The sequence below is a fragment of the Capra hircus genome, chromosome 9 (genome assembly GCF_001704415.2).
Source record: "Capra hircus breed San Clemente chromosome 9, ASM170441v1, whole genome shotgun sequence".
NCBI lineage: Eukaryota > Metazoa > Chordata > Mammalia > Artiodactyla > Bovidae > Capra > Capra hircus.
The window spans coordinates 47730294-47748094 of record NC_030816.1 but is presented as its reverse complement, the minus strand read 5'-3'; the positions used below and the strand labels follow the sequence as shown (position 1 = coordinate 47748094).

The 17801-nt window shown below is 40.1% G+C and overlaps 1 protein-coding gene across 2 annotated transcripts in view; it reads right to left on the bottom strand.

The window, feature by feature from the left end:
- MDN1 (midasin AAA ATPase 1) overlaps positions 1-17801 on the bottom strand; it is a 144868-nt gene that overhangs the window by 95178 nt on the left and 31889 nt on the right. For both annotated transcript variants that reach the window (XM_013966483.2, XM_018053145.1), the window contains exons 12-20: positions 15123-15218; positions 13333-13445; positions 11742-11890; positions 11029-11089; positions 4600-4811; positions 3953-4056; positions 2167-2311; positions 1564-1660; positions 216-329 (exon numbers count right to left, since the gene is read on the bottom strand). In XM_013966483.2, coding sequence (XP_013821937.2) covers positions 216-329; positions 1564-1660; positions 2167-2311; positions 3953-4056; positions 4600-4811; positions 11029-11089; positions 11742-11890; positions 13333-13445; positions 15123-15218 — 1091 coding nt within the window. The remainder of the gene's footprint in view (positions 1-215; positions 330-1563; positions 1661-2166; positions 2312-3952; positions 4057-4599; positions 4812-11028; positions 11090-11741; positions 11891-13332; positions 13446-15122; positions 15219-17801) is intronic.

The window sequence follows — 17801 nt, the reverse complement described above, 5'->3', positions numbered from 1 at the left end:
TCTTACAGAAAAACCCAAATGAACTTTTTGGCCAACTCAATAGCTTCCTTAGGAAAATCCAAGGGAGTCCATAGTTTCCAGCTTTAAAAATAAAGTCTAAATAATCCTTCCATCAGTCTTCTCTTGTTAGAAGCAAAAGAAGAAAATTTATATGCATGAGACACATTTTTCTGTTCAGAGGAAAAGTTTGTAAAGAGAAACCAGAGAGAACGCACGTTATGATTCCTTGCACTGTGTTCTTATTCACACTCAAGCCTTTCAGATAATCCACAATAAGAATCTGTAAGTCTTCTTTACTTTCTAATTCTTCTACATAAAGTTCTGTGAACCTGTAAGACAATTATTCCATTATTGCCATATTGAGGAAGTTAATACATCTATCTTAAAGAAAAACACAAGACAAAAGTTATGTCAACTCATTCTACCCACTTGTAATATGAATTATGAAAGCCTTTCAACTTGGGATACAGATTGATCATAACAAAATAGAAAATAACGTAACTATTACCCAAAATATACACTATAACTACTACTACTTTGAGACAAAAATCAAACAGCCCTTGCAAAAACAGTTAACAAAAATAAGGCTTATTCTTCCTCATACTCGGGCTTCCCAGGTGGCACAGTGATAAAGAATCTGCCTGCCAATGCAGGAGACACAGGAGACGCAAGTTTGATCCCTGTGTTGGGAAGATCCCCTGGAGTAGGAAATGGCAACCCCACTCCAGTATTCCTGCCTGGGAAATTCCATGGGCAGAGGAACCTGGTGGGCTACAGTCCATGGGGTTGTAAAAGGGTTGGACACGACTGAGTGACTGAACACACATCCTTATTCTTAATCTCAGAATGTGTTCTTGATCACAACTACATGTAACAAAAAGTACATACAACAACAACAAAGTCCCCTCAACGTCAAAAATTAATAGTTGCAGCAAAGGAAAATACAACACATGGTTGATAAAATTTGCCCAAGTTTTTATTATATTATTACTATTTTATTATTATGTGGGAAGAGATTTAATAAAGTTTTAACACTATTTTAAAACTTAGATTCAATAGGTTACCAACAACAAACAAGCTCATATATCTTTTCCCAGTGCTACATACATAAAAATCTTTCCCCTGTTACTGAATGTTTAAAGATGAAAACTGAAACTTAATGTCCTTTTACAAATTGTTAGCCTGATCCAAAAGGACTCATCCTAAGATGCACCTTATATGAGATACTGTTAGTTCCTTATATGAAGGTTTTCTAATAGCCAAAGGGCTATTTGAAGGAGGAAAGATTTCTGTTTTCAACAATATCCAGCCCATCAAATGGATTAACTACCATTAAATGTCAAATTAACAACCCAAAGGAAAATATTCCCTAGTGTTTTAAGAGTTTTCTCTATTCCTACCACCTATAGAAAGAAAAGTATGACAAATAATAATATTCCTCTATCAGCAGTCAAGAAATTTCAAGCATTGTTATGAGGGTTGATTATATTACTACTACCAATCAATAAATCAAGAGAACTTAATTTTAAAACTGTCTACAGTTACCAGGCCATGTCCCCTTACCTGTTTCTTATTCCTGGTGGGAGATTTCTTTTGCCTACATCAGTTGCTGGATTCATACATGCAAATAAACGGAAGTCGGGGTGACGAACCAGCGGTTCTGTTAAAAGAAAACTATAACTTCTCAATAACTTGTAACAGTAAGTGATGGGGGAAGACTAACTCCACTGAGCCCTCGGGTGAATCAGTCTGTCTCAAGGCTCAGCAAGGGTGGTACTACTGGTTGCTCAACCATCTCTGCCTTTGGTGAAACCCCACTGAAATCAGTTTCCAGATCTATGTATACAACCTAATTTTAAGCTGCCATTCTACCATCTCTTATGGTGTGGTTATCCGTGCTATTTATGTTTCATCACCTATTCACCAGTGTGTATTTTGTCACTGAGTGAGCGTGCTTTATTACCCACTATCCAAATGCTTTGACAAATTATTTTATTTTTTTCATTCCTGTAACACCTAACAATAAGACTCTGCATAGAATTACTATCTACAGAATAAATAAATCACACTGAGAGGCCCATGCAATCTGCCTAACTGAAAGAACACTACTTTAAAAAGGTCAAAAGGCTTCGCGTCAAGTCCAGCCCCAGGAGGATCAAGAGCTACCTGTGTCTCCTCGATCCAGCAACACCAGGGAGCCAGAGGAGCCTTCAAGCAAACCACTCAGACATTCTAAAGTTTCTGGAGCAGCCAGGTTAATCTCATCCAACAAAATCCACTCTCCTCTCTTCACGGCCTGAGCTAATGTACCCTAGAAGATGAAATCAAATGTCAGGGATCCATTTCAGATGCAGACACACTCACCAACAGCAGTTATGAGAGCAGGGTTAGAGCAGAGGCAGGGGCAAACTGCTCCTGCCTGATGAGCTTATGCCTTGATGCCAATGGTGCCAACTGGCCGCCAGAGCTAAGGTCAAGTTAACTTTTTTCAAATGTCCAAAAAGGTCAAAGAAATATCTTTGAGCCTAAGAGTGAGATGCAATAACCCAGATCACTGCATTATATGGGTGGTGAGGTAAATAAAAACCTACAATGTATTCAGATGTTTAAAAGCATCCAAATGGCTACTAAACGCAACCAAAATAAACACAGGGTGAGGCTGTAAGTACACCAAGAAAAGATAAATGACCAAGAGTGTGCAGTAGTTGTAATATAGAGTCTTCACAGTTTCTGAAGAATGTCAAAATGAACCTCTCCTCCTGATTTTATCTCTTGAAGTTCTATTTTCAAAAGCACTGAAAAACAAACCTTATAATCCATTCAACTGACGTATCAGAAACTGAACTGTTTTAGTGTTATTTAAGTGTTTTATACTTTTGCTTTCACGGTGATCCTAATAAAGAATCTTCTATAAGTAAAAAAAAAAAAAAAACAAAAACAAAAAACCAGACCAAATGTATGGAACTTCAGTGTGATGCCAAGTCATGAAATAGGTATAAACCCTATTTTGACAGCACTTGATAATTTCATTGGTTATTTTAAAAACAATTGTAATAAGATGAAGAGCTGATGTCTAAATTCTCCACAACAACAGATATATGGTTGAGGGACCTCTCTCTCATTAAGACATCATCTCAAGTAAGATTCTTGCATCACCCTTATGGTGAGAGGTCTGAAGACTATTGCGATTTTCTTTAATAAAAATATAAAAAAAACTTAAGTCACAAATATTCAATTACACTGATCCTGCAAGGTCACAGGACAGAAAATAGTACAACTACTCATGCACTGGAATAAAAAATGTAGCCCACATGAATGGATCCAAATCCACCTCCCACCCACAAACACAAACACAGCTACAAAACAATAAAAAATTCACGAATTATCCTCAACTGCATCTTACAAAATAATAATGACAGTCTCATGAACACACAATTTTGGGCTTCCCTGGGGGTTCTGTGGAGAAGAGTCTGCCTGCCAATGCAGGAGACACGGGTTTGATCCCTGACCTGGGAAGATCCAACATGCCACAGAGCAACTAAGGCCTTGCACCTTAAGTACTGAGCCTGCGCTCTAGAGCCTGGGAGCCACAGCAACGGAGGCCTTGCAGCTAGAGCTTGTGCTGCACAGCAAGAGAGGCCACCGCGATGTGGAGCCTGGGCACTGCAACTAGAGAGGAGCCCCCATCGCCGCAACTCGAGAAAAGCCCGGGCAGCAGTGAGGGTCCAGCACAGCCAAAATTAATTAAACTCTTAAACTATATAAAAAAGACTTTAACACATCTATAAAGAGACATTTAACACCCCCCAAAGAATTCTTTCATTAAGTGTTTACTGTTCTAAGCAACAGCCCTAAAATGTCAACATGAGGAGAAGACAGAACAGTAGCCTCTTTAACTTGCATTTTGCATCAACTCAACATTCCCTTAACCTAAACAATCAAAGCAAAATACCTCTACAAATGCAAACAATAGGGCATTCTCAGTCATTTTCATCTGTTGTTGGGCATGGTTGAGTCTAAGACCAAATGCTTCCCACTTCTCTTTCAGTAGTGACCCTAGACAAGAATAAAGACAAGAATTAAAAATACATTTTGCATCATAATATATATAACTTAAACCACATAATTAACAAAACACACACAAAAATCACATCTTAGAAGTGTAAAAAGTTAAGTCCAAATGCTTACACGATGCCAACCATATGCAGCCACCATACTGGCCAGTTCATTTATATGCATATGCATTAGATAACTCATTTAATCCCACTATTCCCACTTAATAGATGAGAAAGTAGAGACTAAGCCACCAAAAGCCCCATTCATGGTGGAATCCAGTTTTCTGGAAATAATCTCTTCCTCTAAGCATTCGTGACTTACTGATCACTAAGTGGTACTTGTACATCAACACCACCAACCACTGACTTTTATAGAAATCTTGCTGAATCCCAGGAGCAACAATACTTCAGCATTAGTCATGTTTGCCCTAAGTCCCAGCAATCCCTAATTCGTATTGCATCATTCTGCCCCAAACTCCTCTCCTAATTCTGCTTGTTAGACTCCAGCCATGACCTCCCACTAGCAGCCCGGGCTGCCACCTACCAGTCTCACTCTCTGTCCCATCCTTGTTGACAGCTGACTTGTGCACATGCTGCATTAGTTTCAGGAGATCTTGCCACCGTTTCTGCCTATAACACGTCTGAATGTGTCCCAAGAATGTAAAGTTTTGCTTCTTCGAAAATGTCTGAACAAAGAGTTCTTCAAATGCCTCCCGTAAAGGCAGCCAAATAAGCTTATGGTCCACTGGCTTGTAACTGAAACAAAGGCAGATATGTGATTCACAAACTTCTGAAGCTAACAGAAACGGGGAAGTATATCTAAGAAAACAGGAATAGGTGTTAAGATTTCTTCTACATCAAAATCAGAAACAACAGCAAAATACTTAAAATCTATGTTAAATTTTTAAATTATGATCTATTTTTCCCCCATGTGTTTGAAGGGTCTATGCTAAAGGTAATCATTAGATAACCAAATTATGAAAAAATTTGAAGTTCCAAACTGGGTAGTGAGAGGCATGTCATTTATTTTACTAATATATTTAAATAATCATGATGTATATTTAATGATAAACCATATTTTATTAAGAGTGACCAAAATGTTTTTGAGATATTTTAAGAAAAAATATAACATCTGAAATTGATTTACTTAAGCATCTTGTACTTAAACATAAGAGACTGCTCTCAAAGAGATTAAAAATTGGGGGAGGGGGACAGTAAAAAAAAAAATTTTTTTTTAGACGTTGCAATGGTTTGTGACCCTCCAAGGCTCAACTATTTATTTCTGAGTATTAAGATTCCCTTTTATTTCCTAGCATTTTATTTTTCTGGTTGGGAAATTAGGGAATTCATTCATTTAAATTAAAATTTACTACTGGGGTGGGGAGAAGTAATAAGAGTCAAGAAACACTGCTCTGGCTAGATTTAAGGTAAGTTGCCCAAGCAGCACTAATCATTCTGGAAGATTATACAAGATCAAGCGTACAATTTTCTTCAGCCTAGGATACTAAATACTACAATTCAGGGATGATAACCTCAATTTTGTTTCCAAGAAATATAATTTGAGAACCGAAACAGTATCAAAATGTTTCAAAACAAGCAAGTACAATTGGAGAATCATGGATACTATTTACTCACTGGCCTGAGGAGGAACAATGAGACAAGTGAACCCAGTACCCTGAAACTGAGCATCTACATGGAAAAGTCCGATTTCAGAGAAAGTATGAGAACTTCACAAACTTAACTTCGCTTCCCAGTAAGCACCGACCCATTAATTAGTAAAAACATTCCTTTACTCCATTCATTCCACTGAGATTTACTGAGCACCTCTAGGGTTCAGCACTGAGTAAACAAGACCCACCAGCTCTTGCCCCTCAGGAGCTTACAATCTAACCAAAGAGACAATAGAGGAAGATCCCTACTAGTATAAAATATCAAGTAGAAACTGGTGTGCCAGTAGATAAAATGAAAGCAGAGGGGGTGAAAGAAGGATTTTAGTACTTTAGCTGTGATGGTCAGAGGAGGCTGTGTTAAAGATGGGAATTTGAAGGCAATCAAACAAGAAAGGGTTTGGCTAAGTAAATACCCCTGGGTGGCAGGGGAGGTGACAGAGGAAACGGAAACACAGAGGGAAGTGTGGTTGGCAAGGCAGCAGAGCTGAAGGAAGGAGAGAAGTGCCCTGGAGAGGTGATGAAGGGTTTGTAGTACCTTCCACATGGACTGAAGTCAGTGAGGAAGAGAGTGATGTAATCTGATCACACTATCACAGAATCACATCCATCTACCAAACAAAAGAGAGGCAGGAGGAGCAGGAAAGATGAAAGCCCTACACTGGACTAGGCAGAGGACGATGAGCCAGAATGTCAACAGCGGAATGTTGAGAAATTAAGCAAAATACAAATGCTATTTAAATAAAATAGCTAGTCTTAAAGATGAGGGAATAAATGGGATCCAAGGTTAACTGAGGCAGCAGAGTGATGATGAAGAAGGCAGATGCTCAGGCAGACAGCTGGGTTCAAGTCACAGACTAGCCATTACTTTGAACAAAGCACTTAATCCTTGTGAGCCTCAGGTCCCTTATGTGTAAATGGGAATAATGAACAGGTTGTTAAGATGGCTAAGTGAGTGAACAGGTAAAAACTCAAAAGAGGGCCTGGCACAGGAATGCCATTGAAGAGCAACCTGTTACAATTACTACAACGAGTAACTAGATCAGTGAACTGAATTCATGAAAGAAATGGCTTTATATTTCAAATTAGTCTGGGCTCCTTAAGAAAAAAGCTTGTTCATTTAAAATTGAAGGCATATTGGCCGGTTAAGTCAATAAATGCTTCAAATGATGGCGAAAATGAACATACATATATACAGCTTGCTGAAAATAAAAATAAACTAACAAAAACACTCAATGGAAACCAACCTGTCATAGGTTGGTGATGAATCAAACTATGAACTGAGACTAGAATTTCCAAGGTATCTTTTGATACCTCAGGCTGCCTCAGGAGCAACCTGAAGGCCAAGAGAAGGAGGTCTAGAGCACCTGGCCCTCATGGACAGTCACTCAGGGTCTACCTGTTACATACACGATACATGGAGACCACAAACAAGAGTTCACTTGAAAATGACTAGAACAAAAGAAAATGACACTCCAAAATGACCATCCATGAAAGAACATCAAGTGCAAAAGAAACAGGAAACAGCACGTGATGAGTAACTGAGAAGGCAAACGCTTCCCCGCCTTTGGGACCAGGATTCTGAGTCTGAGAACAGGCTCCTGTGCCCTGCTATCTCCTGTGCTGTTTCCTTCATGGATGATGCTTCCTTGGGGGGCTCAGAGGAGAATGCAGGCTGGCCATTTTATTTCTATTTCTGTAAGATCTTTAATTTTCCTTGCATTTCTCCTTTCCATCATTGTCGACTTCTCCAAGGACCCCGCCCCGTCCCTATAAGCCTGTTTCTCCTTCAGAGGCTGCCCCTCCCAACTCCATTTCCAGCACTGTGAATGTGTGTTCTGTGTCTGGCCGTTTAGTGCAGACTTTCATTTTCTGGAATGGTTTTATCTGCTTCATTTAAGTCCTCTGTATCATCTACTCTTTTCTACAGAGTCCCATAAGCTCTCTCAACCCAGTGCTGTTGGAATTTGGTTGACTTTTCTACTCTCAGGTAATCTGTAGGTCTATGTGCTATTTATCAGAATCTACTTTAAATAGAAGGACAAAAATGAGTTAAAAGTGAGGGGAAAGATATACCACACTAACGTTAATCAAAAAAATAAGTGGGTATATATGCAAACAAAACTCACAAGGCAATCTGCAGGAATGTAGCTCAAGTGCCTGATGGCCTTGAAGGCCTTACTCTTAAAAAATGTATTTATCCTGAATTATAACTTTTGAAAAAAACAATCAAAAGGATCCAGATTTGCAAGTCAGACTAATTAGGACTATAAATTTCTTTTATCTTTCACCATAGTATTTGATAAATGCAAAATATGTTTAATAAACAAATTATTAATAAACATAAACCAGTTTCATAGTTAGATAAAACTAACCACACATTCCCAAAATAGAACTATGAAGGTTTCTATACCCCTTCTCCCTACCCACTCCTTTGTCTTCCATACCCTTGCCTTTTAATTAGTAAAATCATTTTTGTTCTTCAAATTTTATACACAAAGACTCTTAAGCAGTCATTCATACATCTAAGATATATATTAAAAGATGTGATTTACACACCGCTTGTCAGTAATACAAAAGGACAGAAGATAAGGTATACTTCCAGCCATACAAAAACTGAATTGTATCTAAGTTTTCTTTTGATTACTGATGCTAACCTACTAATAAGTTAGCACCAAAAATAAAATTCCAGTTACCACATTCTGCTTTCAACCTTTTGTATTATCAATTGCATCAGGGCACAATGTGTACTCCCTACATTTAAAACTACTTGCATTTAAAACAGAAAGGAATTAAAGAAGAAAACACTATTTGCAATGGCTGCTATAACACTGCTGCTGCTGCTGCTAAGTCGCTTCAGTCGTGTCCGACTCTGTGCGACCCCATAGATGGCAGCTCACCAGGCTCCCCCGTCTTCAGGATTCTCCAGGCAAGAACACTGGAGTAGGTTGCCATTTACTACAAATTCTTAAATGAGACTGATACAGCCTATGTTCAATCAGTGTAAGAACAATGCCATCTGTGTTAGCTACACTTAACCGTAGAGCATTACAGAATACAGAGTAGAAACAGACAGTAGTACAGACATACTTGGGGAAGGAAATGGCAACCCACTCCAGTATTCTTGCCTGGAAAATCTCATGGACAGAGGAGCCTGGCGGGTGACAGTCCAGGGGGTTGCTAAGAGTTGGACACGACTGAGCAACTAAACAACAACAACAGGCATTCTAGTTAAATAACAAATTCCATTTATTACTAAGAACACACTGCAAGTACCACAACGAGGGAAAGGGGAGACTGTCAATTAACTGAACAGAAGTAACATAAAAGCAAAGTAGAAAAGACCACTGAGGAAAAACAGTGAAAGAAGAACTGGAGTAAGAGAGGTTAAGTCTCAGCTGACAGATTTTAAGACAGTATAGAAATTTAAAATACATCGTCAAGGTACGTGCAGAGCAGAATTTAAGGGCCCGGACGGTAAGAAAATGAGAAGCACAAAAGGAAGCAGGATTCCACACTAGCACTCCACCCAGAGCAGGAAGGTATAGAGACTGGAAAGAGCAAAAGTAAAAATAATGCTACAGTATAAAGTGTCCTTTAAAAAAAAAAAAAGTAAATAAAGAGCTTCTCGTAGATGCCATAAAGAGAAAAAAGAACAATAACTGCTATTGTTCTATGCTTCTAAGGATTTGTGCAAGCAACTGTTTAGAACTAATGGGACAGATCCTAGTATCATTCAACATAAGGTATGCCAATAGCATCTATCAGTTTTACAGCCTTCAGCACATATTAAAATTGTTCAAAAACTAACATATTCAAAAACATCAAAAGGAAGAAGGGCATTTAATTGACCACAGTGAAGTTTCATTTAACCAAGTGGAGGCTACTTAACCTTTCAAAGATAAACAAATTGCAGGAGAGTCTCACTTGAAGGCAGCATAACTCAAGAACATACTCTTCAGGAAAATATTACTTAACTGCATTCAGTTCAGTTCAGTTGCTCAGTCGTGTCTGACTCTTTGCAACCCCATGGACTACAGCACATCAGGCTTCCCTCTCCATCACCAACTCCCGGAGCTTGCTCAAACTCACGTCCATAGAGTCAGTGATGCCATCCAACCATCTTATCCTCTGTTGTCCCCTTCTCCTCCCACCTTCAATCTTTCCCAGCATCAGGGTCTTTTCAAATAAGGCAGTTCTTCGCATCAGGTAGACAAAGTTTTGGAGTTTCAGCTTCAGCCTCAGTCCTTTCAATGAATATTCAGGACTGATTTCCTTTAGGATGGACTGGTTGGATCTCCTCACTGTTCACGGGACTCTCAAGAGTCTTTTCCAATACCACAGTTCAAAAGCATCAATTCTTTGGCACTCAGCTTTCTTTATAGTCCAACTCTCACATCCATACATGACTACTGGAAAAATCATAGCTTGGACCAGACAATCTCTAGCAATCTCTGCTTACTGATATGCTGTCATATGGTCATAACTTTTCTTCCAAGGAGCAAGCGTTTTTTAATTTCATGGCTGCAGTCACCATCTGCAGTGATTTTGGAGCCCCCCAAAATAAAGTCTGTCACTGTTTCCATTGTTTCCCATCTATTTGCCATGAAGTGATGGGACCTGATGCCATGATCTTAGCTTTCTGAATGTTGAGTTTTAAGCCAACTTTTTCACTCTCCTCTTTCACTTTCATCAAGAGGCTCTTTAGTTCTTCTTCGTTTTCTGCCATAAGGGTGGTATCATCTGCATATCTGAGGTTATTGATATTTCTTCCGGCAATCTTGATTCCAGGTTGTGCTTCTTCCAGCCCAGCATTTCGCATGATGTACTCTGCATATAGGTTAAATAAGGAGGGTGACAATATGCAACCTTGACGTACTCCTTTCCTGATTTGGAACCAGTTTGTTGTTTCATGTCCAGTTCTAACTGTTACTTCTTGACCTGCATACAGATTTCTCAGGAGGCAGGTCAGGTGGTCTGGTATTCCCATCTCTTTAAAAATTTTCCACAGTTTGTTGTTATCCACTGTTGATTGCATACTCGCCTTTATATTCCAGCCCCCACCCCACACCCTCAGCAGGATCTCTGAGAGCAAGAACCTCAAAAACTCTTTAAAATGAAGAGAAACATCTACATACCCAAGAGTTCCTTAATAAACCCTAATAAATATCCTGCTGGGGTAGGCACGGGGGGCAAGTTGTTGAACATTCTTCCAAGGTTAGTATTGAGCTTAATAGGAAAGAAGTGTTTCTTACCTCAAGCAGTGAACACGAAATAACAGGAAAAAGGTTTAAAACCATACTTACCCTCCCAGCAAATCTGCAGTGTCACTTTGCTGATTCATATTGACAACTCTCAAACGGTGGCCTTTAAGAAAAAAAGGGTATAAAGAGTTATTCTGAAAATGCAAAGACTGACTAGCCACTGTGATCCTTAAGGATGTGCGAACACAGGCATGGGCAAATCTTTTAATGCGCACTTCCTCTGACCCCTCATTTTATTTTCAGAATCTTGACTGTTCAAAATTTTAATCTAACCCAGAGAGAATGAAAGATTCACTGCTCTAGCATCAGGTAACTGAAAATAACAACAAAACAATCCTTCAGTAAGTCAATGTCTATGAATTAGAACTAAATACATATCTAGTGTGAAACATTAATTTAGACATCAGAACAGGAATGAGGCAGTTCTGTTTTTAAAGATGATCAATGTGCTTAACTAAACACAATACAGGGAAGGATCCCATCTGTTTCAAAACAAAACCAAAGCACTATGTATGTGCAGGCCATAGATTAGAACTGAAAAAAAATTAATACCAACATGTTAATAGTAGTTATTTCCAGGGGGAGAGATTACATTGTTTCCAGGGAAAAAGATTCCAGTGCTTATCTCCAGGGGAAATAGAGCTGTGGCACTTTTTAAGTTCCAATATTCTTTGGACTCTAGTTTTTAAAAAGGCAGTTGGTATGAAATGAAATGTCTATTGTCTAGGGCAGAGTGCATCCTCTCCAGGAGTTACCTGTAATGTGAGCCAAATACTGGACTGTGGAGGTTTTGCCAGTTCCAGTTTCTCCCACCAGCAACACAGGCTCCCCTTTGCTGACACACACCGCGAGCTGCTCGATAAGGATAGAGGATGGCCTCACAGCAGCAAAGGCGAACTTCTCCCTGGGGAGGTGAAAGTGCGTAAGCAGCTGGCGAGGCAAGCTGCAAGCGTCTCTCAGCACTGTTCTGAGGAACCAGACTCGACAAGCGAGACAACTCGAGAAGGGACTGTCTTCACATTGCATGGGATACTGCGCAACATAACAACTGCAGAATTCATTCTATAAACATGGAGCATTTACATACCCAGTACTTCACTAGGCTCTAGAAATTCAAAACACCGACAAGATAAAACATCTGCACTACCTATGTCATCTTGGGCAAATTACTTAACCTCTCTTAGCCTTGGTTTCCTAATCTGTACAATCTGGACAACAACACTTACTAGTTGCAGTAAGTCCCCCACAAATTCATGTCTACCCAGTACCTGTGAATGTGACCTTATTTGGGAAAAAGGTCTTTACAGGAATAATAAGATAAAAATCATACTGTATTGGACTTAAGGGCTGGTCTTAAATCCAATGGCCCGTGTTCTCATACAGAAAGAGAAATTTAGAAACACAAAAAAGACACACAGGGAAGAAGACCATAAGACAATGGAGTCAGAGACTGAACTGAAGCAGCTACAAGGTAAGGAACACCAAGGACTAGTGCACGCCATCAGAAGCCAGGAAGAGGCAAGCGCCTTCAGAGGGAACGTGGCCCTGCTAACACCTGGGTTTCAGCCTTCCAGCCTCCAGAACTGAGAAGAAATGTTTATGGCAAACCGTCAAGTTTATGGCCCTAGTGGTACAGAACTCACATGTTAAAGCAGGAGACACAAGAGACCCAGGTTCGGTCCCTGGGTCGGGAAGATTCCCTGGAGAAGGAAATGGCAACCTACTCCAGTATTCTTGCCTGGAGAACCCCATGGATAGAGGAGCCTGGCAGGCTATAGTCCATGGGGTTGAAAAGAGTTGGATATGACTAAAGCGACTTAGCATGCATGCATACGTGAATCAAGTTTATGGTTAATTCGTGAGGAGAGTCCTAGGGTGCTAACAAACACATTAATTCATAGGATTACTATAACCACATGCAAAAACATGCAAAACAGCACTGAGCACAATGTTAGGAATACAGCAAATATTTAGTAAATGGTAACTAGATCTCAGAAACTTACACAATTCCAGCCTTCAAGGAATTAAAAGACTAATGTTAGGACCAAGCCTGCCTTCCAAGTGATGCTTACTTCACTAAATAAATACGTTAAAATGGATAAAATCAAAGATACATCTTTGCTGGTCCCAAATCTCTAAGGACCCTCATCACCACTCTCCACCTCCTTATATCCAGTTTCACAGGACACATTTTGGGAAATCACTGCTCCTTACCAGTCTGGCACACTGGAGAGATCACAGTTCAGACACGTGTTTTACTCAGAGGAAAAGGTCAGGACCAAATACTCCTTGCACCAAGTTCCCAATGACCCCACAGTGCTGAGCTCAGCTTGGAACCCTGATTACCTCTGTATGTGGACAGCCTCGCTTTGTTTTCGTAGAAGCCGCACTCGACCCACTTGCACATCAAGCTCGTTGATCACAATTTCTGGTTTGTAAAGTTGACAGAAGAATTCTGCCTATGGGAGGGGAAAAGATTCACCTGAGTAAAATTCTGCATACTCTTCAAACACTTAAATCATGAGGCTTATTGTGCCCTCTCTAGAAGCACTTTCGGCTTCCTAGATAGGCAAGTTAGCATTTAATTTTATTTTAAAATATTTTCCAAGTTTCTGTTTTTAAAAATACTGATTATGAATGTTCCCTAACACTACAATTTATTCATTCAAATAAGCCTCTATCTACCTACATAAAGTGAACAGTCAAGAAAAGCTATACTCCTAAAAGATACTTCTAAAAAAATCAAAGTAATTTTTCTTCAGCTATGTTTTCTTCACGACTGTGAAAAATTCTTCAAGAGATGGGAATACCAGACCACCTGACCTGCCTCCTAAGAAATCTGTATGCAGGTCAAAAAGCAACAGTTAGAACTGGACATGGAACAACAGACTGGTTCCAAATTGGGAAAGAAGTACGTCAAGGCTGCATATTGTCACCCTGTTTATTTAACTTACATACAGAGTACATCTTGCGAAATGCTGGGCTGGATGAAGCACAAGCTGGAATCAAGATCGCTGGGAGAAACATCAATAACCTCAGATATGCAGATGACACCACACTTATGGCAGAAAGCGAAGAACTAAAGAGCCTCTTGATGAAAGTGAAAAGAGGAGAGTGAAAAAACTGGCTTAAAACTCAACATTCAAAAACCTAAGGTCATGGCATCTGGTCAAATCACTTCATCGCAAACAGATGGAAACAATGGAAACAGTGACAGACTTTATTTTGGGGGGATCTAAAATGACTGCAGATGGTGATTGTAGCCATGAAATTAAAAAACGTTTGTTCCTTGGAAGAAAAGCTATTATCAACCTAGACATATTAATAAGCAGAGATGTTACTTTGTTAACAAAGGTCTGTCTAGTCAAAGCTATGGTTTTTCCAGTAGTCATGTATGCGTGTGAGAGTTGGACTATAAAGAAAGCTGAGCACCAAAGAAATGATGCTTCTGAACTGTGCTGTTGGACAAGACTCTTGAGAGTCCCTTCAACAGCAAGGAGATCCAACCAGTACATCCTAAAGGAAATCAGTCCTGAACATTCATTGGAAGGACTGAGGTTGAAGCTGAAACTCCAATAGTTTGGGCACCTGATGCGAAGAACTGACTCACCAGAAAAGACCCTGATGCTGGGAAAGACTGAAAGTGGGAGGAGAAGGGGACGACAGAGGATGAGATGATTGGATGGCATCACTGACTCAATGGACATGAGTTTGAGCAAGCTCTGGGAGTTGGTGATGGAGAGGGAAGCCTGGTGTGCTGCAGTCCGTGGGGTCACAAAGAGTCGGACACGACTAAGCGACCAAACTGAACTGAAGCTTTGGAAATGCGAAGGCTTACTGAAATATTTGCTAAGACATCGTTCCAGTCCTGAATCCAGAACCTACATAATAACATGCTCCTTAAACACTGGAAAATAAGGCGCACATGTGAGAAAGAACACAAGGCAGCTCACTTTAAGAATGCGGACCACAGGGAGAACTACTTATCCAAGAGACAGTGAGTTTTATGTCCATGAGAGGCAGCAATGAAACTACCAACTTTGCAAAAGCTTTTCTAGGTAAGGGCCAGAGACCAGCCAAGTAAGCTAAATAACCCAAATTCCTTTCAAGAAGCAAGTAGAAACAGCACTACATACCTTTTTCTTGGAAATGTTCAGTTTGCCTCCAATGACTTCTGCCATTTTGAGTTTGCTCGTCTGCTTAGAAAGCATTGCTGTGAAACAGTCCAGGGCCTATTAAAATAACCAAGGCAAATAGCAACTGACTTCTTAAATAATACATTAATGACAAAGCACTGCTGTCCAGGCCACAAAAGGAAGGAACATAAAATCTAACAGGAACATTTCTACAAGAAAGACTGAAACGAGAGTACAAATAAGGTACCAACCCTAGACTTAAAGATGTTACCACAACAGAGACAGGACACCAAAAATGTTAAGGCTTTATTATCAAAATATTGGTTATTAGGAAAACACACACACGCAGCCCTGAGTTTGCAAATGTAAAATTCAGGCAAAAATAGCAATTAGCATTAATCCCTAGGTAGGTATATGATTCTGTAATGGAAAATGATTCTCAGACAGTGGAGATAACACCGAAAGATTACTTCTGAGCTGTAAAGGGAAATTCTTGGTGTGCAATAAAGGAATACTGTCATTATCCTAACCCAGTACTTAGCCGCTACTGAGAAGCCAAGATGCATGTCTTCTGCTGTAATAAGAATTTATCTGGTGTTTGTCCCTAATTCCTACACAGCCTTTCGAAAATTCTGCATCGCCAGGACTAAGGAGTGTCTTCTGTTATTCACCAGTCTTCATGGGCCCTACTGGTTTTATTATGCTAAGCAAGGTAAGTCCAGATGAGCCCTTCTTAGTTTATCAGAGGAAATGGCCAGGCGAGAAAGACCAAGCTCAAACAGGAGAACTGAAATTTCCATCCCCAACACTTGGAGAGGGTGGAGGGGCTGGCGGACAACACGATGTATGATGAAGGTGGCACACCCTGCCTCCAAAGGTGTGCCTGTGTTCAGATTCCTGGAATCTTGCCCTATGTGTCTCTTTCATTTGACTGTTCCTGAGTAATATTTTTAATAATAAAACTGTAACCTGTACAGTAACTAGAGAGCTTCCAGAGAATTCTATGAGACAATCACTGTACCTGAGAAGTTTGTGGGAACCCCTGAATTTACAGCTGATTGGTCCTAAGCGTGGGTGGGCCTCCAAAACTTGTGGCTGGAGTCTGAAGTGGGATGGTCTTGTGGAGGACTCAGTCCTTGAACCTGTGTGGTCTACACTACCTCCAGGTAGGCAGTATCAGAACTGGACTGAATTGCAGGACACCAGTTGGTATCAAAACAGAGAAGAAGCAACCAGATAAAGCCAAAAGGTGAAACATTCTATAAAACAACTGGCCTGATCTCTTCAACAAGGTAGTGTGGGGTTTTTGAGGGGCTGGGGGGCGTGGCTCTAATATAGTAAAAGAGTTCTTAATTCCATGCGCATAGACAAAGATGTACAAGGAGAAACACCAAGGTATTAATAGTACAGGGGAATCTCTGAATGGGAGAATATTTTTTACCGTTTGTTTTCCCATATTTTCTCATTTTTACTTCTACATTAATAAAATGTTGTTGTTGTTTAGTCACTAAGGAGTGTCCAATTCTTTTGTGACCCCATGGACTACAGCCCAGCAGGCTCCTCTGTCCATGGGATTTCCCATGCAAGAATACTAGAGTGGACTGCCACTTTCTTCTCCAGGGAATCTTGCCCCGGGGATCGAACCCGTGTCTCCTGCACTGGCAGGCGGATTCTTGACCACTGAGCCACCAGGGAAGCCCATATTAATAAAATACTTGTGCACAAATGTTCACAGCAGCATTATTCACGAGAGGTGAAAACCACCCAAATATCCATTAACGTACGAGTGAATAAATGAAATGTGGTATATCAATACAATGAAATGTTACTCGGCCATAAAGAGAATGAAGTACTGACTCATGCTACAACATGGGTTAACCAAGAGAATATGCTGAGTGAAAGAAGATAAAAGGGTCACCTAATGTATGATTTCCTTTATATGAAATGTCCAGAATAAGCAAATCTATAGACAGGAGGTAGATTAGTGACTGTCAAAGGCTGCAGAGAGAAGAAAAATAGGCATGATGGTTGACGGTTACAAGGTTTCTTATTGCGGTGATGAAAATGTTCTAGAATTACTTAGTGGTGACGTTGCATAATTCTATAAATATACTAAAATACACTGAATTGTACACCTTATGGGCTGTCTCACACACACACACACACACACACACACACACACACACACACACACACACACACTCTCACTCTCTCTCTCTCTCTCTCTCAAATAGAGACTAAAGAAGATCCTCCCCCTGTAGGAAGATGAAAAATGTAGGAGGACGGGAAGGAAATTTCGGAGATTAAAGGACTGGCACACAGCACCTCAGGGTCTGGCTTAAGTGTGTGCTCTGAATCAGGGTTCTTTCTACTTAAAGTACCTTCACCAGAGATACTGCTCACCACAACAGGTCACTATCCTTTCCTTAATCCTAGCTGACAGACACGGTAACACTTTATAGTCAAAACGGGTCAATGTTTTAAGAGCCCAAAGATCTTCAGGCGGTACCACTTTTATTCTTAACCAGGTGGAAATAAATCTCTCTCTGTTCTTACTGAATATGGCAGAGCTGTAATTCAACAGCGCTTCCCTCTTGCACAACACACTTTCCCCCTAGCCCAGCATACAAGAACAGACTTTATAACCCACATACCTTTCTCTGGACTAAAGTTAAAAAG